This window comes from Centroberyx gerrardi, chromosome 17, assembly GCF_048128805.1.
Source record: "Centroberyx gerrardi isolate f3 chromosome 17, fCenGer3.hap1.cur.20231027, whole genome shotgun sequence".
Classification (NCBI taxonomy): Eukaryota; Metazoa; Chordata; class Actinopteri; order Beryciformes; family Berycidae; genus Centroberyx; species Centroberyx gerrardi.
Window position 1 is genome coordinate 20,951,396 of NC_136013.1, and position 23,461 is coordinate 20,974,856.

The 23,461-nt window shown below is 41.5% G+C and overlaps 1 protein-coding gene across 1 annotated transcript; it reads right to left on the bottom strand.

The window, feature by feature from the left end:
• Positions 1-285: 285 nt before the first annotated feature.
• LOC139927022 (uncharacterized) lies at positions 286-21,718 on the bottom strand. Its single transcript, XM_078289348.1, has 20 exons — positions 21,388-21,718; positions 18,719-19,342; positions 18,641-18,676; positions 16,724-16,843; positions 15,240-15,359; positions 13,945-14,064; positions 12,815-12,934; positions 11,419-11,538; positions 9,660-9,779; positions 9,441-9,560; positions 8,883-9,002; positions 7,730-7,849; positions 7,144-7,263; positions 6,925-7,044; positions 5,814-5,933; positions 4,660-4,779; positions 3,875-3,994; positions 3,614-3,733; positions 1,924-2,025; positions 286-1,581 (listed from the first exon to the last, which is right to left on the bottom strand). The coding sequence occupies exons 1-20, from the start codon at positions 21,716-21,718 to the stop codon at positions 1,526-1,528; spliced, it is 2,949 nt and encodes a 982-aa protein (XP_078145474.1). The 3' UTR covers positions 286-1,525.
• Positions 21,719-23,461: the final 1,743 nt, after the last annotated feature.

A 23,461-nucleotide genomic window follows, 5' to 3' on the forward strand; every position in this document is an offset into this window, starting at 1 on the left:
TAGTTTTTTCTTGTTCCCCACCTGTCAGTCAGCTCTGCTCAGCAAAATCATGCATGCACAAAATACAGTAGCTTTTTACCTGGGCTTATTTTTCTTATTTACGGATGGTTTTATTAAAGTTCTGGCAAAAGGTCTACAATAGAATGACTTTAGACTTTTACTTAACTTCCAAAAATATTGTTTTAATAATTAGTAATTTCATTGTTTAAAGAGTGGCTTGGTAGTTATGTATAAACAATACAAGAGGCATAAAGGTTCCATTATTTCTAAATATTTTAATGTCCTTGTGCAAATACACTCATAATACAAATAGCCTATAGAGACAACTTGTTTTCTCTCACAAGTGCACCAATACCATACACAGATTACAGTCATCTTATACAAAAAGAACCCTACACCACAAATTTAGCCTTACATCTTACACCTTTCAGTGTGCCTTGCATGTGTCACAGCTAAACTTACATAGACAATAAGGAAATACAGTACAAGTACCTACAGCACCTTTCTTATATGAAGGATATCAACATGGAATATTGTGTCAACAGACTTGTCACAGAAATTGCGTGGGTATTGCCCAGGACTGCTGCCAGAAACTTTGGGCCCCAAGAAAACCTATGCCAACTGGGAAGTGGGTAATGTATTGGAGCCATCCGTCCACCCTTGAATCCGCCAACTCCTTTCCCCTCTGCTTCTCCAAACAGTTCCCTTATTAATACCATTTTGCATAACCCACAGTACAAGATTATTCAGTGTCTGCAGTAGCAATCTTACTTGGCTGTTAACACAAAGGTAATTGCCATACAATGTTGCACAATATATTTGTTGAAATGTTTCAGCTCTCAAAGAAATGAATTGCAGTCATTCATTGTTGTGATGTAACACTGCCACAGGCCAAGTGGATCATGCTTTAATTTGGTCTTTTCTCTGGGTAATAAGGCAGTAATTAGAGAGGTAACAACAATTATCTTGTTGCATAAGAGATTAGTTGTTTTATAGTCCTGGATGAAAGGTTTGTGTTCAACCAAGAAAAGAACTGCTCTCAGAACAATGAATCCATAGAGAGGATGAGGTGCAACATTGTCTTCATAAAAAAAAAATGTTTATTGTAAGTATACATTAGCCGTTTAAAATATATTTTATGCACCTCTATCTGCTCTATAGATTCCATAATTACCATGATGTGACAGTTTGAGTCTTTACACAATGTATTACACAAGCAGATGAGGATTTCTTTTTACTTTGCTACAATCATACATGTTAACTGTTGGACCAGTTATACCTTATCATTACTGCAAACAGTAATCCAATGAATAACACTGTGAATGCGATAATCCAGTATTATATATAGCACAAAAGTAACAAATGATGAGTTACTGCCAACTCTTAGACATTTTCTCTGAGACACACAGATTTTGAGGGTTAGAAATCAGTTCCACTGGTCATGATAAAGTGGGTATTGAACAAGTCCACAGCTGAAAGTTAACTTAGCAAGTCCTGAACATGGCTTCTGGGTGTTTCCCACTCCTTAGAAGTATTGCTGCTGGCCATCCATCAGGTTCACTTTGTCTGTAATTTCATCAAGTGGACAGATTGTCAAGGAAATTACACTAAATTAGTCAAGGAATAGTCAAGGAATTACACCAAACTCTAGTGTTGTGGTAAAATGCTGATCAGCATATGATGAATGTGGGCATTCCTAAAAAATACACCTCTACTAGGCAGCAGGCACAACATTTAGGATTAATTAAATCTCAAACATTTTATCTGTGGATTAAAATCCTGGTTTGGATTTCTGTAAATAGCTGTGCATTTACAGGCCACCATTCACACTAAAACAATGATGACTAGTTAGAAATCTTGTTAGACAGGTAGTGTCTTTTCAACCCTCTCCTCTTCCAGTCAGTGTCAGAAGCAAAAGGATATGTTTTCTGGTCAGCTCTTGAATGGTTGACTGGACTTTTTTCTGGAACGCAATCTGAGCTTCACACATGCATGCATCTTCAGTTATTTCACTTCGCATTTCCTCTGAAAGAATAATTGGAGAAAGTCAAGGCAAAAAGTTTAGTTAGAGCGCTCTTTTACCATGCTTAGTGTAGGTTCATTGTAATTCTCCATGTGGCCACTAAGTATTAAAAAATAACACAGCCCATCCTGGCTTGCTCTATGTGGGCCCATGGACCTGGCCAGCAATAACATTTTTCTGGCATCCCAAAGGGTTTGAGAGTAATAAAGCTATATATATATATATATGTTCAGCTTGTTTTAATGCAATTTAATATCTGTGGTGTGATTTTAAGATTCTGAGGAGATTCACTGATAACCAGGCGTATTTTTGGCCTGTGGCCTACTACCCATGTCACTTTCAATATGAGCCCCTACATCAAACATTTTGAGGATGATTACATTTGATAACAATAATTATATGTTGTTATAAATGTAAACATAACATATACTGTATATGAATTAATCCATGTAGCAGAGGTAATTAGGCACATGATTCTGCTTTTGTGGGTGTGATTAGTAAATATATGAAAAATGTGTCACTCAATTTCAACTAGTTAATCAAAAAGTAGGAAGGTTCGATCACTGAGGGAGGTCAGCAGCTAAAAGCGTTAACTAGGACAATCAGACAAATGTTAAGACAATACTTTTGGTGGTACTCATGCTCACACAATACAACACCAAATCATTGACAATGCAATATTTAGCACTGAAGCCTTCAAAAGATACAAGGAGACAACAGAAAGAAGAGGCAAACCAATTCCAATTTCAAGCAAGAATCCCATGCTCTGCGAAGGGTTTTACTTGAACCAAACTTCTCTGTAAGGTCACACCACAACTTCCAATGTTGTTGTGGTCTCTCGTTCCTTACACAGGCACAGCACACTTTTATGGGCTATGCACTCAAAAAGCTTAAAGCTGGACCAGTAGAAGTAGTGCTCCCCGTGGGACTCTGTGGCCTTGGTTTCCTCAGTCAACTGCAGATATCTCCCTACCTGGAGAATGCAAAAAGGAAGACATAAAAGGAATGGTAACTATGAAAAATATAACGCTCTCTTCAGAGGTTAAGGATATGACTAGTCTAGGCCTGATTTGATAATAAATCACAGTAGACTACATTTGCATGGAAAGTTGACATCTCACCTTAGATCTTCTTGCATAGTCTGAGATGGTTTGAGACTGGGTGCTGTCCACTCCAGCACATTGTCCACTTCTTCTTTGGTGAAGCCTCTTCAAGTAGCCTGAGGAAAGACCACTCAAGCAGCCCCTGGCCACTGTCAAATCCTTGGTTGGGCATAGTTCCTTTGAGAAGTCATGGAAGCCATGGCCATGTGCCATACCTCCCTGTAAGTCAGTCCCAGGCTGCCACATCTGCTCAGTCAGAGCAGATCAATGCTGACTGCACTACACTACTTGGAACAACCCAAAATATTAGTCACAAGCACTGATCTGAAGTGTCTCACTGTTCTTGCAGTATGAGTGGAACTTTTGGAAGTGCTATTGACTAACACCAAAACTGCACGGATGCTTTGAAGTCCACAAGGCTAGAAGAACTGATCAAAAATATAGACAATTTATTGAAAAGGTCCAATAGATTGTCTTTGGTTCTTACGTGAGCATGTTGTCTGGTCTGCGTTCAACACATATCCCACTCGACACTTGCAGCTGTACGAGTCTCCATTGCTGACACAAATGTGCTGGCAGTTGTGTCCCTGGGCACATGTATCCGAACCTGAAAAGAGACACATCTGACACTTGTACTGTATTTCCTTATTGTCTTTCCAATTATGCAAAAACATAATGGAACTTTGTAAGAATCTTGAGCCTCTGCACCAAAGGATAGACAATTCATTGAAAAGATTGAGGTTCTTACGTGAGCATGTTTTCTGGTCCATGTTCAATACATATCCCAATCGACACTTGCAGATGAATGAGTTCCCATTGTTGACACAGATATGCTGGCAGTCGTGTCCCTGGGCACATGTATCCGAACCTGAAAAGAGACACTTGCATATCTGACTTGGTCTAATGACATTAGTCAAGAATCTCTTGACTTGTTGTGGAGCCTTTGGTCACAAATACCTTTACAAGAAGTGGATCCAATGTGAGTCATGCGTCTCATCAGTCCTAGTCTTCCACATCTCCTGTTCTTTCAAGCTGAACTCCGTATTGACTGCCATAACTATTTAGAACAACCCAAAACAGTCAGAAGAGCTGATATGTGTTCGCAAGGCACACTACAAAGTGCCTTACCAGCTCTTGCTGTCAAGATGGAGCTTATGGAGTTGTTTCCAGCTAACACCAATTCTGCTGGGATGCTCTGAAGCTCAAAAAAGTGTTTTGAAAAAAACATAATGAGGTTTTGTTGGAAACCTGAGATACTGCCCCAAAACATAGACACAAAATCTACTGAAAAGATTCAGGTCCTTACGTGAACATGACTAACTGACTTGGTCTACTGACATAAGTGTCGCACAAGTTCTTGCTGTCCAGATGGACCTTTTGGGGCTGTTTTTGGCCAACCCCAATACTGTAGGATTCTTTGAAGCTCCAAAGAATGGGTTCTGCAACATTTAGCCAAGCACCTAAAATAATGGTTTCTGTGGGAAACCTGAGACACTGCACCAAGACATAGACACAAAAGATCAAGATTCTTACGTGAGCATGTTTTCTGGTCGGCATTCAAGACATATCCCACTCGACACTTGCAGATGTATGAGTCACCATTGTTGACACAAATGTGCTGGCAGTCATGTCCCTGGGCACATGTATCTGAATCTGAAAAAAGACACTCCCACATCTAACTGAATTGGTCTACTGGCATTAGTCAAGGAGCCCTTGCCTTGTTGTAAAGCCTTTGATTGGCCATCGTTCCTTTTACAATTCATGGAAGCCATGGCCATGTGTTCTATGCCTTTCTCTGCATCTGTCCCAGTCTCCCACGTTTCCTGCTCATTCGCGTAGAGCTCAGTTTTGACTGCCCTAAACTATTTAGAACAACCCAAAATATTAGTCACAAGAGCTGATATGAAGTGCATCCATAGCACAAAGTGCCAGACGAGCTCTTACTGTCCAGATGGAGCTTTTGGAGCTGTTTTTGGCTCCAAAGAATGGGTTCTACAACATTAATCAAGCACCTAAAATAATGTTTTTTGTGGGGAAACCTGAGACACTGCACCAAGACATAGACACCAAATCTACTGGAAAGATCCAGGTTCTTACGTGAGCATGTTTTCTGGTCTGCATTCAACACATATCCTTCTCGACACATGCAGATGTACGAGTCGCCATTGTTGACACAAATATGCTGGCAGTCGTGTCCCTGGGCACATGTATCCGAATCTGAAAAGAGACACTCCCACATCTACTTGACTTGGTCTACTGACATCAGTCAAGAAGCCCTTGGTTTTTTATGTAGCCTTTGAAGGGCCATTGTTCCTTTTACAATTGATGGAAGCCATGGCCATGTGCTCTATGCCTCTCTCTCTGCATCTGTCCCAGTCTCTCATGTCTCCTGCTCATTCAAATTGAGCTCAACAACTGACTGTGCTAAACGACTAAGAGCAACCCGTAACATTAGTGATATGAAGTATGTCTGACACTGTACAAAGTGCCTCACCAGCTCTTGCTATCCCGATGGAGCTTTTGGAGCTGTTTTTGGCAAACTCCAATCCTGTAGAGATGCTTTAAAGCGCAAGAAATGGGTTTTGCAATTTCAGTCAAGCAACTAACATCATGATATTTCGTGTTACACCTGAAACCCTGCACCAAGACATGGACACCAAATCTATTGAAAAGATCCAGGTTCTTACGTGAGCATGTTTTCTGGTCTGCATTCAACATATATCCCACTCGGCACTTGCAGATGTACAAGGCACCATTGTTGACACAAATGTGCTGGCAGTCGTGTCCCTGGGAACATGCATCTGAACCTGAAAAGAGACACTCCCACATCTAACTGAATCAATCCACTTACATCAGTCAAGGAGCCCTTGGCTTGTTGTGGAGCCGTGGATTAGCCATCGCTCCTTTTACTATTCATGGAAGCAATGGCCATGTGTTCTATGTCTCTCTCTGCATCTGTCCCAGTCTTCCATATTTCCTGCTCATTCAAGCTGAGCTCAGTATTGACTGCCCTAAAGTACTTAGGACAACCCAAAATATTTGTACCAAGAGCTGATATGAAGTGCAGCCACAATACAAAGTGCCACACCAGCTCTTGCTGTCCAGATGGAGTTTTTGGAGTTGTTTTTGGCTCCAAAGAATGGGTTCTACAACATTAATCAAGTACCTAAAATAATGTTTTTTGGTGGGGAACCTGAGACACTGCAGCAAGACATAGACACAAAACATCAAGATTCTTACGTGAGCATGTTTTCTGGTCTGCATTCAACACATATCCCTCTCGGCACTTGCAGATGTACAAGTCACCATTGTTGACACAAATGTGCTGGCAGTTATGTCCCTCAGCACATGTATCCGAATCTGGAAAAAAAACACTCCCACATCTAACTGACATTGTCTACTGACATAAGTCAAGGAGCCATTGGCTTGTTGTGGAGCGTTTGATTGGCCATTGTTCCTTTTACAATTAATGGAAGCCATGGCCATGTGTTCTATGCCTCTCTCTGCATCTGTCCCAGTCTCTATTAGATTAGAACTATTAGAACAACACAAAATATTAGTCACAACAGCTGATATGAAGTGCGTCCACAGTACAAAGTGTTGCACCATCTCTTGCTGTCCAGATGGGGATTTTGGAGCTGTTTTTGGAAAACCCCAATACTGTAGGGATGCTTTAAAGCTCCAAAGAATGGATTCTGCAATATTTAGTCAAGCACCAAAAATGTTTTTTTGTAGGAAACCTGAGACACTGCACCAAGACATAGACACCAAATCTACTGGAAAGATCCAGGTTCTTACGTGAGCATGTTTTCTGGTCTGCATTCAACATATATCCTTCTCGACACTTGCAGACATACGAGTCACCATTGTTGACACAAATATGCTGGCAGTCATGTCCATGGGGACATGTATCCACACCTGAAAAGAAACACTCCAACATCTAACTGACTGTCAAACTACATCAGTCAAAAAGCCCTTGGGTTGTTCTGGAGCCTTTGAAAAGTTTGAGATTCTTACGTGAACATGTTTTCTGGTCTGCATTCAACACATATCCAACTCGACACTTGCAAATGTACAAGTCACCATTGTTTACACAAATGTGCTGGCAATCGTGTCCCTGGGCGCATCTATCCGAATCTGAAAAAAAAAACACTCCCATGACTAACTGACTTGGTCTACTGACATAAGTCAAGGAACCCTTGGCTTGTTGTAGAGCCTTTGATTGACCATTGTTCCTTTTACAATTTATGGAAGCCATGGCCATGTGTTCTATGCCTCTCTCTGCAACTGTTCCAGTCTCCCATGTTTCCTGCTCATTCAAGCTGAGCTCAGTATTGACTACTCTAAACTATTTAGAACAACCCAAAATATTAGTCACAAGGGCTGATATGAAGTGCGTCCACAGCACGAAGTGCTGCACCAGCTCTTGCTGTCCAGATGGAGCTTTTGGGGCTGTTTTTGGCAAACCCCAATACTGGGGGGAGGCTTTAAAGCTCCAAAGAATGGGTTTTGCAACATTAATCAAGTACCTAAAATATTGTTTTTTGGTGGGAAACCTGAGACACTGCACCAAGACATAGACACAAAAGATCAAGATTCTTACGTGAGCATGTTTTCTGGTCTGCATTCAACACATATCCCTCTCGACACTTGCAGATGTACAAGTCACCATTGTTGACACAAATGTGCTGGCAGTCATGTCCCTCGGCACATGTATCCGAATCTGAAAAAAGAGACACTCCCACATCTGACTTGGTCTACAGACATCAGTCATGGAGGCCATGGCTTGTTGTGGAGCCACTGATTGGCCATCGTTCCTTTTACAGTTCATGGAAGCCATGGCCATGTGTTCTATGCCTCTCTCTGGATTTGTCCCAGTCTCCCACGTTTCCTGCTCATTCAAGCTGAGCTCAGTATTGACTGCCTTAAAGTACTGAGTACAACCCAAAATATTAGTCACAAGAGCTAATATGAAGTGCATCCACAGTACATAGTGCCGCACCAGCTCTTGCTGTCCAGATGGGGCTTTTGGAGCTGTTTTTGCCAAACCCCAATACTGTAAGGAGGCTTTAAAGCTCCAAAGAATGGATTCTGCGACATTTAGTCAAGCACCTAAAATAATGGGTTTCTGTGGGAAACCTGAAACACTGCACCAAGACATAGACACCAAATCTACTGGAAAGATCCTTACGTGAGCATGTTTTCTGGTCTGCATTCAACACATATCCCTCTCGACACATGCAGATGTACAAGTCACCATTGCTGGCACAAATGTGCTGACAGTTGTGTCCATGGGCACATGTATCCGAATCTGAAAAGAAACACTTACAAGTCTTGCTTTGTCTAATGACATCAGTCAATGACCCCTTGGCCAGTTATGGAGCCTTTGGTCACAGTTCCCTTTAAAAGTGGATCCCATGACCATGTGCTCCATGCATCTCATCAGTCCCAGTCTCCCATGTCTCCTGCTCATTCAAGCCAAATTCTGTATTGACTGCCTTAAATATGTAGAACAACCCAAAACAGTCACAAGCGCTGATATGTGTTCACAAGGCACACTACAAAGTGCCTTACCAGCTCTTGCTGTCCAGATGGAGCTTATGGACTTATTTCCAGCTAACACCAATTCTGCTGGGATGCTCTGAAGCTCAACAAAGTGTTTTGAAAAAAAAAACATAATGAGGATTTGTCGGAAACCTAAAATACTGGACATCAAACATAGACATGAAATCTATTGAAAAGATCCAGGTTCTTACGTGAGCATGTTTTCTGGTCTGCATTCAACACATATCCCACTCGACACTTGCAGATGTACGAGTCACCATTGTTGACACAAATGTGCTGGCAATCGTGTCCCTGGGCACATCTATCCGAATCTGGAAAAAAAACACTCCCACGTCTAACTGACGTTGTCTACTGACATAAGTCAAGGAGCCATTGGCTTGTTGTGGAGCGTTTGATTGGCCATTGTTCCTTTTACAATTAATGGAAGCCATGGCCATGTGTTCTATGCCTCTCTCTGCATCTGTCCCAGTCTCTATTAGATTAGAACTATTAGAACAACACAAAATATTAGTCACAACAGCTGATATGAAGTGCGTCCACAGTACAAAGTGTTGCACCATCTCTTGCTGTCCAGATGGGGATTTTGGAGCTGTTTTTGGAAAACCCCAATACTGTAGGGATGCTTTAAAGCTCCAAAGAATGGATTCTGCAATATTTAGTCAAGCACCAAAAATGTTTTTTTGTAGGAAACCTGAGACACTGCACCAAGACATAGACACCAAATCTACTGGAAAGATCCAGGTTCTTACGTGAGCATGTTTTCTGGTCTGCATTCAACATATATCCTTCTCGACACTTGCAGACATACGAGTCACCATTGTTGACACAAATATGCTGGCAGTCATGTCCATGGGGACATGTATCCACACCTGAAAAGAAACACTCCAACATCTAACTGACTGTCAAACTACATCAGTCAAAAAGCCCTTGGGTTGTTCTGGAGCCTTTGAAAAGTTTGAGATTCTTACGTGAACATGTTTTCTGGTCTGCATTCAACACATATCCAACTCGACACTTGCAAATGTACAAGTCACCATTGTTTACACAAATGTGCTGGCAATCGTGTCCCTGGGCGCATCTATCCGAATCTGAAAAAAAAAACACTCCCATGACTAACTGACTTGGTCTACTGACATAAGTCAAGGAACCCTTGGCTTGTTGTGGAGCCTTTGATTGGCCATTGTTCCTTTTACAATTTATGGAAGCCATAGCCATGTGTTCTATGCCTCTCTCTGCAACTGTTCCAGTCTCCCATGTTTCCTGCTCATTCAAGCTGAGCTCAGTATTGACTACTCTAAACTATTTAGAACAACCCAAAATATTAGTCACAAGGGCTGATATGAAGTGCGTCCACAGCACGAAGTGCTGCACCAGCTCTTGCTGTCCAGATGGAGCTTTTGGGGCTGTTTTTGGCAAACCCCAATACTGGGGGGAGGCTTTAAAGCTCCAAAGAATGGGTTCTGCAACATTAATCAAGTACCTAAAATATTGTTTTTTGGTGGGAAACCTGAGACACTGCACCAAGACATAGACACAAAAGATCAAGATTCTTACGTGAGCATGTTTTCTGGTCTGCATTCAACACATATCCCTCTTGACACTTGCAGATGTACGAGTCACCATTGTTGACACAAATGTGCTGGCAGTTATGTCCCTCAGCACATGTATCTGAATCTGAAAAGAGACACTTACATGTCTGACTTTGTCTAATGATATCAATCAATGACATCTTGGCTTGTTATGGAGCCTTTGGTCACAGTTTCCTTTACAAGAAGTGGATCCCATGGCCATGTGCTCCATGAGTATCATCAGTCCCAGTCTCCCACGTCTCCTGCTCATTCAAGCCAAATTTTGTATTGACTGCCTTAAATATGTAGAACAACCCAAAACAGTCACAAGAGCTGATATGTGTTTGCAAGGCACACTACAAAGTGCCTCACCAACTCTTGCTGTCCAGATGGAGCTTCTGGAGCTGTTTTTGGCAAACCCCAATACTGGAGGGATGCTTTAAAGCTCCAAAGAATGGGTTCTGCAACATTTAGTCAAGCAGATAAAATCATGTTTTTTGTGGGAAACCTGAGACACTGCACCAAGACATAGACACCAGATCTACTGGAAAGATCCAGGTTCTTACGTGAACATGTTTTCTGGTCTGCATTCAACACATATCCCTCTCGACACTTGCAGATGTACGAGTCACCATTGTTAACACAAATGTGCTGACAGTCATGTCCCTCGGCACATGTATCCACACCTGAAAAGAGACATTCCCACATCTGACTGACTTGGTCTACAGACATTAGTCATGAAGGCCATGGCTTGTTGTGGAGCCACTGATTGGCCATCGTTCCTTTTACAATTCATGGAAGCCATGGCCATGTGTTCTATGACTCTCTCTGGATTTGTCCCAGTCTCCCATGTTTCCTGGTCATTAAAGCTGAGCTCAGTATTGACTGCAGTCACAAGAGCTGAGTATTGATAACAACCCAAAATATTAGTCACAAGAGCTGATATGAAGTGCATCCACAGTGCATAGTGCCGCACCAGCTCTTGCTGTCCAGATGGGGCTTTTGGAGCTGTTTTTGCCAAACCCCAATACTGTAAGGAGGCTTTAAAGCTCCAAAGAATGGGTTCTGCAACATTAATCAAGTACCTAAAATATTGTTTTTTGGTGGGAAACCTGAGACACTGCACCAAGACATAGACACAAAAGATCAAGATTCTTACGTGAGCATGTTTTCTGGTCTGCATTCAACACATATCCCTCTCGACACTTGCAGATGTACGAGTCACCACTGTTGACACAAATGTGCTGGCAGTTATGTCCCTCAGCACATGTATCTGAATCTGAAAAGAGACACTTACATGTCTGAATTTGTCTAATGATATCAATCAATTACATCTTGGCTTGTTATGGAGCGTTTGGACACAGTTTCCTTTATAAGAAGTGGATCCCATGACCATGTGCTCCATGAGTATCATCAGTCCCAGTCTCCCACGTCTCCTGCTGATTCAAGCCAAATTCTGTATTGACTGCCTTAAATATGTAGAACAACCCAAAACAGTCACAAGAGCTGATATGTGTTTGCAAGGCACACTACAAAGTGCCTCACCAGCTCTTGCTGTCCAGATGGAGCTTCTGGAGCTGTTTTTGGCAAACCCCAACACTGGAGGGATGCTTTAAAGCTCCAAAGAATGGGTTCTGCAACATTTAGTCAAGCAGATAAAATCATGTTTTTTGTGGGAAACCTGAGACACTGCACCAAGACATAGACACCAAATCTACTGGAAAGATCCAGGTTCTTACGTGAACATGTTTTCTGGTCTGCATTCAACACATATCCCTCTCGACACTTGCAGATGGACGAGTCACCATTGTTGACACAAATGTGCTGGCAGTCATGTCCCTCAGCACATGTATCCACACCTGAAAAGAGACATTCCCACATCTGACTGACTTGGTCTACAGACATTAGTCATGGAGGCCATGGCTTGTTGTGGAGCCATTGATTGGCCATCGTTCCTTTTACAATTCATGGAAGCCATGGCCATGTGTTCTATGCCTCTCTCTGCAACTGTCCCAGTCTCCCATGTTTCCTGCTCATTCAAGCTGAGCTCAGTATTGACTGCCCTAAACTATTTAGAACGACCCAAAATATTAGTCACAAGGGCTGATATGAAGTGCGTCCACAGTACAAAGTGCTGCACCAGCTCTTGCTGTCCAGATGGGGCTTTTGGAGCTGTTTTGCCAAACCCCAATACTGGAAGGAGGCTTTAAATCTCCATAGAATGGGTTCTGCAACATTTAGCCAAGCACCTACAATAATGGGTTTCTGTGGGAAACCTGAGACACTGCACCAAGACATAGACACCAAATCTACTGGAAAGATCCAGGTTCTTACGTGAGCATGTTTTCTGGTCTGCATTCAACATATATCCTTCTCGACACTTGCAGATGTACGAATCACCATTGTTGACACAAATATGCTGGCAGTCGTGTCCCTGGGCACATGTATCCACACCTGGAAAGAAACACTGCCACATCTAACTGACTTAGTCTAACAACATAAGTCAAGAAGCCCTTGGCTTGTTGTGGAGCCTTTGAAAAGATTGAGATTCTTACGTGAGCATGTTTTCTGGTCTGCATTCAACACATATCCAACTCGACACTTGCAGCTGTACGAGTCACCATTGTTTACACAAATATGCTGGCAGTTGTGTCCCTGGGCACATCTATCCGAATCTGAAACAAGCACAGATCCTGTACAGACCCACTGTGCGTGTGTTCAGTTCAATTCAACTCAATTCAATTCAATACAATGCACTGAAGCACAGCAACACAGTTATTGGTTAAATAATTCCACTAACATTACTTAAATACCACAAGGTGGGCTATACGTTACCTACCGTTAATGTCTGTAGGGCAGCAGAAGACGTGTTATCAGGTTACTGTTTACAAATCCCGTTACTAACACAGGCGAGTTCAGCAAATGGTGGAATGTTAAGTTTCACTTTTGTTTTCACACCAGGAGACTCCGTGGATTGAGTTCAATGCTGCTGGTCTGCTGTCTATGCATCTCCACATGACAGACATGACGTGATGTGACATGAGGAGCATTAGAGATCGATTTAGATCCATTTCTCTACATTGACCAACTTTTGATTTTGTGCTTCTGTATGGGAAACACTGCATCTCTTAGTCACAGACGCCCTCTAGACGCCATCTCACGAACCGCATCATCTCACAAAGCATGACCTGACTGACTGACTGACTGACTGCCTGAACTGACGGCTGCGCCGTGGGAAAAAAAACACTCCCACACACTGACTTGGTCTATTGACATAAGTCAAGGAGCCTTTGGCTTGTTGTGGAGCCTTTGATTGGCCATCGTTCCTTTTACAATTCATGGAAGCCATGGCCATGTGTTCTATGCCTCTCTCTGCATCTGTCCCAGCCTCCCAAGTTTATTGCTCATTCAAGCTGAGCTCAGTATTGACTACTCTAAACTATTTAGAACAACCCAAAATATTAGACAAGGGCTGATATGAAGTGCGTCCACAGTACGAAGTGCTGCACCAGCTCTTGCTGTCCAGATGGGGCTTTTGGAACTCTTTGGCAAACCCCAATACTGGGGGGAGGCTTTAAAGCTCCAAAGAATGGGTTCTGCAACATATAGCCAAGCACCTAAAGGCTTCTGTGGGAAACCTGAGACACTGCATCAAGACATAGACAAAAAAGAACAAGATTCTTACGTGAGCATGTTTTCTGGTCTGCATTCAACACATATCCCACTCGACACTTGCAGATGTACGAGTCACCATTGTTGACACAAATGTGCTGGCAGTCGTGTCCCTGGGCACATGTATCCGAATCTGAAAAGCAGTGTTGGGGGTAATGCATAACATAGTAACCCATTAGAGTAATCAGATTACTTTTTTGTGGTAATGAGTAACTTTACGTGTTAGTTTTGCAATTTATGTAATCAGTTACTAGTTACTTTCTCAAAATTACATTTCGCTACTTTTATTTTTCTTTCAAATGGTTAAATGTTTAGTTAGTGCAAATTAAAGTAGGCCTATAAATTCAAGTAAAATTGAAAGTATTGCGCTACATGATGTTATTAAAAGCAGACTATACTGTAGGCTGGTGGTGCGGTGGAGGCTTGTAGGTTACGACTCGCTTTCAGAATAAACAACAATAAAGTGCAGAACTTGGAAATTTTCGGATTACTTTGAACTGATCGAAGAGAAGGGTAAGAATATTATTGTTAACTGTAAGTTTAGCTTACACTATCATACCTAAGCTTTGAATTGAAAGCGTTTGTGAACGCTGTCTGCCGTTTATTTTGAGACCATACAGGATCAGTTAAGGCTTTGTCTGCGATCGGACTATTTACTCTGGAACCAGGTAAATGAACCCTACCTTGATGTTTTCTTTAGACAACAGTAGATTGTTACTTGTGATGATTTCTGTACAATAAGAGTGATGACATCAGCAGAAGACGTATTTTAAAGTCATTATTTTAAGTGGGTAACGTGAAAGTACTCTAACGAGTTACTTTTAATAAAGACTAACTTAGTAACGTAATTAGTTACTATTTAGGGCAAGTAACGACATAAAGTAACTAGTTAGTTTCAAAAGTAACTTTCCCCAACACTGCTGAAAAGAGACACTCCTACATCTAACTGACTTGGTCTACTGTCACCAGTCAAGAAGCCTTTGGCCTGTTGTGGAGCCTTTGATTGGCAATCGTTAATTTTACAATTCATAGAAACCATGTGCTCTATGCTTCTCTCTGCATCAATCCCAGTCTCCCACGTCTCCTTCTCATTCAAACTGAGCTCAACAACTGACTGTGCTAAACAACTCAGAGCAACCCATAACATTAGTCAGGGATGTTGGAGTGTTAAAGCAGAGATGTTTTAAAGCACAAGAAATGGGTTTATCAATTTCAGTCAAGCAACAAACATAATGACATTTTGTGTGAAACCTGAGACAATGCACCAAGGTATAGACACCAAATCTATTGAAAAGATCCAGTTCTTACCTGAGCATGTTTTCTGGTCTGCATTCAACACATATCCCACTCGACACTTGCAGATGTACGAGTCACCATTATTGACACAAATGTGCTGGCAGTGGTGTCCCTGGGAACATGTATCCACACCTGAAAAGAGACATTCCCACATCTGACTTAGTCTAACGACATCAGTCAAGCCATGTGTTCTACCCCAAGTTTCCATTCAAGCTGAGATCATAGTATTGACAGCCCAAAACTATTTAGAACAACATAAAATATTATAAGAGCTGATATGCAGTGTTGCTATTTTTTTTTAATGAAAATTTAGCTATCCACATATTCTTAATTTCTGAATGTTACTTTATGCTTGTGTGTTGTTTTTTTTTAAGAACCATTTGGGGTTAAATATTTAAAAAGATTGAAAGTTCTCTCTCAGAAAGGACATGTCAGCTTGCCACTATAAGGTCCTATTAACCATCCAATCACTCAATGTTTCAGTAAGGTCCAATCAGAATCTACCTGAAGGGTAGTAATATTGGCGCACAAGCCATAACTCATTTTTAGACTTAATCAAGGATAGTCGCTGGTTCACCAACTATAGCTTCTATTAGCTTTCTGATACACTGGCTAGCACTAGCTAGCTAGGACTAGCTATAGCCTAGTATCAGATGCCATAGAATAATTATTACTGTACCTAACTTACTTAAGGTTATTTCTCTTTATCTACTGATGTAGTTACCTCCACCAATGAAGTTGGAAGGAGGTTATGTTTTCTTTCTTTCTCAAAAAGTTAGAAACGGATTTGGCTGAAATTTGGTGGACAGATAGCCCTTGCCCCAAGGATCAGTTCAGATTTTGGTGGTGATCTGGATCTGGGATTCACACCATTTTACAATTTACATTTTTTTAGCCATTATGCTTTGTTCATGTGCAGGTAGGAAAGTCCAACATCCGGGACTTCCAAGTCGGCTGCTAAACAGCATTGCATTCATGTGCTATATTGTCAGAAAATTAAACCCGGAAGACTAACAGTAAACAAAAATAAATCATTACGGAGGCTGCAGTTTTGCAAGTTGGAGAACTGTTCAGCGTTTGCACTCTGCTGAGTGCCTTGGAGTTTGTGGATGTATCATCTAACTCCGCTTGTTAGCTAATTTTCCATGTCATAATATACACCTATTTAACAATTAATGCATTTAGTTTTCTTTTTTATTGTTTTAATATAAAAATCCCGTTACTTTTATTTCCTAGAAAAGAGCATATCTTTAATGGTTACTTCATCGTGTACCAGTAGGTGTACATAAAAATTCCAACCCATAAAACCACCGCAGATTTCTTAACAATCCTGCCCCTCCACCCCTCCCATCAAATAAAACTGCCTGTCTCTCCTTAACTGATATCCCATTGGTTTACACTTTTGAATGATCCCTCCCTGTGTTATGTCTCGCCCCAACATCCTGTTTCAACAGGAAATACATCAAATGAAGGAAGCAACAGATCAAGATTCTTACGTGAGCATGTTTTCTTGTCCACGTTCAAGACATAGCCCACACGGCACTTGCAGATGTATGAGTTGCCATTGTTGACACAAATGTGCTGGCAGTCGTGTCCCAGAGCACATGCATCCAAACCTGAAAAGAGACACTTACATGTCTGATTGGCTTAGCCTAATGATCATAATCATTAATTATGTGTTATAGGAGTATTAGTGAGGTGTAAGTATACATTGATTGTGTGAATTTCTCATTCTACTAAGCCACATGCAGATTACAGCGCAGAATTAAAACAATGACTCTGCTTTTGTCAAATGGAATTAGCATTGAAAATTAATATCATCATGGAGAGTGGGAGGGCAAAACTTATGTCTTTGTGTCAGGTGTTGTTTATCCTCCAACTAGTTATTTTATTCTTTCAACTGCTGTTCTAACTGTAAAGGAGGAGAGGTAATCGCTGCTCAGGTTCAAATGCTACACTTGCTAGCTACCTGTTTCAAGAGCAAGCTTTTGAATTTGGGTGACCTGCATAACTGTCTATCTTGCTTTTCCAACACAGAATTCCATGCGGTTCAGACCATGCAAGGGCAAACCCAACTGGAAGCAACAGTCCTTCCTTGTTAGCATAACTTTTGTACTTGGGGTCACTGTGGTGGATGGAGAAAAGTTTGAGTGTAACACTGTGGGTGGTTAAACTCACTCCTCAGGTTCAAATACTATCAATTAGCTAATTCAAGAGCAACCATTTGAACTCGCGTGATTGGTAGAGTCTATCCCGATCTTAAGCACAATGTGCAAAGAGGGCAAGCTCAGGGAAGAACTTGTTAGCATGAATAGCACCTGTAACTTTAGCAATCACTTAAAATGCTCTGTTTGGGTGGTATCAAAAGTTAGAAATATTGTCATTTTTAAATCGGCTTTCCACCTAAGGACAATTACTCTATGAGGTTGTTGGAATTATACTTTCATTTTAAAACCCTCATAGTTCCCATTTTCCAAGCTCTGATATCACCCAAATACATCATGAGCAATGAGCCATTGGGTGTAGGATAAAGCAAAATCCAGCATGCCTGCAAGCGGTCATGTACAACATAAAAGTATCATAAAAGTGACTTTAGAATGAAATGAGGTAACGCTTCACATCATTAGTCCTTTTAGCATTTGTAAATGTCTGATAGCCATTTACTGTATGAAATATAACGTTTCGAGTAAACATTTCTATTGACTTCATTCCAACTTTACATGCCAGTCTTCTCAATAGGAAGCTTTGCATACATAGCATGTATAAAGGTAGCATAGTGTAACGTCTGCACGTTTATGCAAGATACTGTATAAATTACTGCAGATTAAGCAATAATAACTGTTTAGTTCTTTAATCTAAATAAATCAAATACATTTTAGTCAAATTCAATGCAAGCTAATTTAGCTTCTGCCTTGCATGATAGGTGGTCACTAATGTTCAATCAGAGATTCCAGGGGCCCTAGGCAGCTTGTCACCTCTTCAGGTAACTGAGCAGGGCGCACGGCACAGTCAGGGCGTAAGATGCAGGGCAGAGTGCAAAGAGCTGAGCGCTCCCTGTGAAAAGTATAGGCAGCATCATGTTAGGTTTCAACCATTTTAAAGTATTCAAGTAAGTAGAATTCTCTTTGAGTTGGCAGATCAACCAACGATCAGAGATTTGTCTTCTTCTTTAAATTGGTTAGTAGAGGGCCGAGTGTCTATGTGCTCAATGCTGACTGTACTACGCTACACTACTTTATCATCATCTGGATGGCAACAGTTAGTGAACGCCTTTTGGGAGGGAAATCCCAATGTTACCTTTGCCCTTGTTCTCAAGACTAAAGAAGAGGACCGTAGACTTTAGAATGGAGATTACCCTCTATGGTGCTGCCCATATAATCACAGGCGAAATTAAAAGGACGGATTTGACATACCATTGTTTCCTTTATCGTCATTTTCATTATTTATTCCTTTACCGTCATTTTCACCAGCTAGGCCTACTCCGTAACCACCGATTCCACCATCTAAGGGAATATCCGCACTTCCCTCATCATCCTTACCACATAAGGTTTCCCTAAATTTGGAAGTGAGCTTCTCAATGACACCATAGGTCTCCACATAGAAGACGTGGTCATCCAGCGGGACGCTGGCCATGAGGCGGAGGGACTTCATATCAGCTCTGTCCACTCCTACTGCGTAGATCTCCATCCCAGATGCCCGGGCTGCCGCCGCTACATCCTCCACCTTGTCCTGGGGCCTCCCATCCGTCACTATGATGGCCACTTTGGCAATGTTCATGGAGCTAGGACGAGCCCCCGACTCCACGGTGAAAGCTTTCTCCATGGCCGTCTTGATGGCCAAGCCTGTCATGGTGCCTGAAGAGAGGGGCTCAATGCGGGCCAACGCTTGCTTCAGGGCAGGCTTGTCAAAATAGGTCTTCAATAAGAAATCGATCTGCACTGTGCTAGCATAATTGACAACGCCCACTCGTGTGGCATCTGAGCCGATCTCCAGGCTATCCACCATGTCTTGCAGGAACTCCTTGGCCTTTTCGAATTCAGCAGGGCGCACACTGCGGGAGCTGTCTATGATGAAAACCAGGTCTATAGGCCGATTTCTGCAATTTGATCTTGGTGCTGTAAAAAATAAATGGATGTTTTAAGTGGCTTTAAAAGTATATTGTCTTCTGATGTTTTTGATTTAAAGTACAATATTGTAACCGTCAATTTTGAAAAAAGAACTCTCCTGGCTTTCTCCCAACCCCTACATTCCTTCACACCCCTGCATACCCCTACACACACACACACACACACACACACACACACACACTTTTCTCACTTTCTGCCTCGAGCTGGCTGATTCACTCAGCCAGGCCTTTTTGAGATCAGTTGAAAGGCAAAGATGCTGTACCAGATGCTGATAGTCCTAAAAAAGTTCATTTTGTATAATGATAGACAACAACATCCAGAGTTTGTGTGCAAGGATATTATGAGACCAGGGATGAATGCTAAAATATTATGTACTGTCATACAACTGTCAAATTCTGAATTGAAATTAAGCTTGAACATCCCACCATGTCATAAGCAAACAACTTAATCATAATCAGCTTTTACAATTTGAATGACCTCTCATTATAAGAACATAACATCTAAAAGTTTAGCTCATTTATTAAACATCGATGTAACATGCACTGAATGCATGCACATGGTGAATGTGAAATCATGATCAAGTCACACGGCAGCACACTGTGATGAACACTTAGTCCAGCACCAGTCATTAACAAGTATCTTTGCTAGATAATCCAGGTGGGAGAGAGGATATTCTGAATAGGAAGATTCAAAACTAAATTATGATAAGACTGCAGTAGGACTGACCAAATTTTGTCCAGCGCAAATTAAGTCCAAAAAGTTTGGGTTTCACACTTCAAGATCAGCGGGCCTTCATCATTTTCAAGAGCTGTTTCTCAAAATAAAAAAAAAAATGTTAGTCTTTCAAAGAAAAATGTGTGATGATGTTCCAATATAATGAGAAAACCCTGAAAATAGGTAAGAAACAAAATTAAAAATCATTCTAGATACAGCAAGCTGGGCACTAGTCAACAAAATATGGAAAGGAGCCTCTTGTGGCTTTCCATTTGAATCGTTTGTGAGACTTTTCAATGTGCCAGGGAAGACAGAGAGATACCCATGTCCACAAGTTCAAATCTGTATTTTGGGAGCTGAACAGCTAAGGTTCACTACCTGTGCCAGTTCTGCCGAGTGTAGAAGTGCCACTCGGGTCTCTAGCAAGCTGCCTCGATGAAGATGGTGCTGTTTTGTGCTGGAGGTGTGAGAGCGGCTGGCTTTTCTTTGGCGGCTGGTGACGGGAGGACTGATAGCGATAAAATCCGGAGTTAGTGCGGCGAGCTTTGCCAGAGCAGAAGGGAAGGCAGAGGGAAAAGCATTAGAGCAGCGATTGCTTTCGTTTGCCTCAAGCAAACATGGCTGGCATGCATTAAATAGTTGCTTGCATCTATCATTACCCTTTCCATATGAATGTCAGACGGGGGGAATAGAGTAACTATGTAATAGATGCTTTTATTGACTGATGTTAGAAAGTAAAGACAGTTATATAGCTTTTAATGATCTGCACATTAAATTATGCAATTAGAAGGCCTGATTCAAACATGCTGCTGTGTGTCCCTAAAGCAGTTTTAGTTGCAGGTTGTGAAATTAATTACATCCAGAATCTGAAATGTGCATAGATATTCTGAAAATAACTGAAATTTAAAATGTGCTCTCTGGCTGCTGTTACAGCTGTCATTTCATTTCTTCTTCACACAGAAATCCACTGTTAGTCAGGCAGACTACATGCATTCAAGTAGAGCATGACATGATGTAAAAAATGACATGATGATGTAAGCAGGCTAGCCTCTTAATGACCCTTGTAATATCATTTTTTACTTCGACTGATTCATCATTGCCATGCATATCAAAATTGAAGAGGAATGAACAGACCCAGATTCTTCACAAACTGAGCATTGAAAGCAAGATCAAGCAAATCTGTCCAAATGTGCAGAACAGGACAGCAGATTCAAATTCCTATAAAGTTACTGCACTACCCTTATTTATTATCATTTGAGCGTGTCAAACAGGTGGATGGATATTCTTGGTGAACATTTGGACACATAACATCCACCAACCTCCAAAGTCAGCTCTCCGTCTGCCCTGTGTCAGGTGGTTGTTGACATCTGGCCGGGCACCGTGCTGGAAACCCCGGGCGGTGTATTCGCGCGGGCGGACCTCTTGAAAAGGTTCACCGCTTGGCAAGACCGAGTCAAAGCTTTGCCCGATCGACCTGATATCTTGGAAGCTCTGGTAGACCCTGGGAGAGACCTGCGGAGGCACACGCGGGACCCGCGGGCTGTCCGCGTGTCTCTGCCGGTGGTAGGATCCAGTCTGCGTGAAAGTCCCCCGGGTCCCCGACGCCAGGATGCCAACGCAACAGACGAGTCCCCACATTAATAAAGCCATTTTACCCGCGCAGTTGTTGTTGGTGTTGGTGTGTTTTTTTTCTCCGTTCGCCTCTGGGTGCCCTCGGGTCCCCCTGGCACAGTTGAATGTAGCCTATTTATATGTGCTCGGCCACGGCCCACAAGGCGTGGGGAACAAGAGACCCAATCCTGAGGTATTTGGAAGGAGCAATGGCAGGTCATTATGTGCAAATCTGGTTTCGGACAGTTATGGCAGCAAATCTAAATTCTCCAAAACTGTCCTGGTTTCTAATCATCCTAAATTATTCATTACAAGGCCCATAAAGCATTTACATATACAGAGGTGAGGTAAATCAAATGTGATTTCCCTAATTATCTTTATCTTCATTATTGTCTTGGAATAATGTTTTGGGGTTTTATTCATCATGTTCAGGATAGAAACGTGAATTTAAAAACAAAATACAGTTAAACAAGGTAAAGCTCAAGTTAATTTACTGAAAGAAGAAAGTAGAAGTCATTACCATAAGATAGCCTGCCAGGTTTCATAGAAAGACACCAGGTTCATGAGAGAACATGTTGGTCATGGAAATGTATTGATTTATAAACAATGTATTATTATTATTATTATGATTGTTATTATTGTTCCTGTTCTTGTTCTTGTTATGAGATTCTTTATTGATTACCAGGGAAATTCATTTGAGCTTTTCCCCCCTCCAAAGAGAGGTCAGAGGTCAGGGTCAGCTACAGAACAGCGCCCCCTGGAGCAGATAGGGATTCAGTGTCTTGCTTAAGGACACTTCAGCAGGGTGGATGCTTGCCAACATAGGGGTTTGAACCCCTCTTCTAGTTGAACTACGGTCTCTCTAAGCCACCCTGCCACCCCAAATCAATTTGTGCAGTTTTTGGCCATATTTGCTTGCAACAGCTGCTTTTGATCAATCAGCCTAAAATTTGACACAACAAATTCAAACATACTGATGATCCAACACAAGCTTTTCCTGGACTAGGATAGGATATGATATACATTTTCATACTCTTTGTATTTAATACCCACATTTGCAAGACTTCTAAATCTGGTATACAGAGCTGTTAAAGGTCTAAGAGACATGTAGCAGCCACAAACTCTCAAGTCTTTACAATCTACCAGTACAAAGATATTTCATGTGACTCAGGGATTAGGATGCACTATTGTGTATTGAAGTCATATCAAGAAAATGTTAGTGCTGAATATTATGCAACAAGTCCATATCAGTTTAAATAGTTTTGTACCAAACAGCAGGTTACTGATTACCTTTTAGATTATGGCCTAAAGTGTTGTTTGTTTGATGAATGGTTGTAATAAACAAATTCAGTTTGATAATGTCACTGTGGAATGAGCTGCCATTTATGCATAAAGTCCATTCCATATGCTTATAATGCCATATTTGTTGGATGACAGCATAACCAATTTTACAATTCTGACCTCTAGTGACATATATAAGCAATTACATACGTGCGATGACCTGATTATGTGGGCCTGAATTTGCCAAGCATGTGATATTATCTCTATGAATCTAGAGTTGCTGAATGAACAAATCCCATTGTTCATGTAATTCATGCGGAGCTGAGCGGCCAAACTGTTATGTAGAGTAGCTGTTTTGCTTTAAGGCAAATGACACAGACTGATCCAGAAACTACAATTTACATGTAGCATGCTGCCCTCTTATGGATTATGGTGAAGATTGAACTACAATATTCATAGGGTTACTGACCTCAGCAAAAGAGACAGTATGCAATTCAAAGT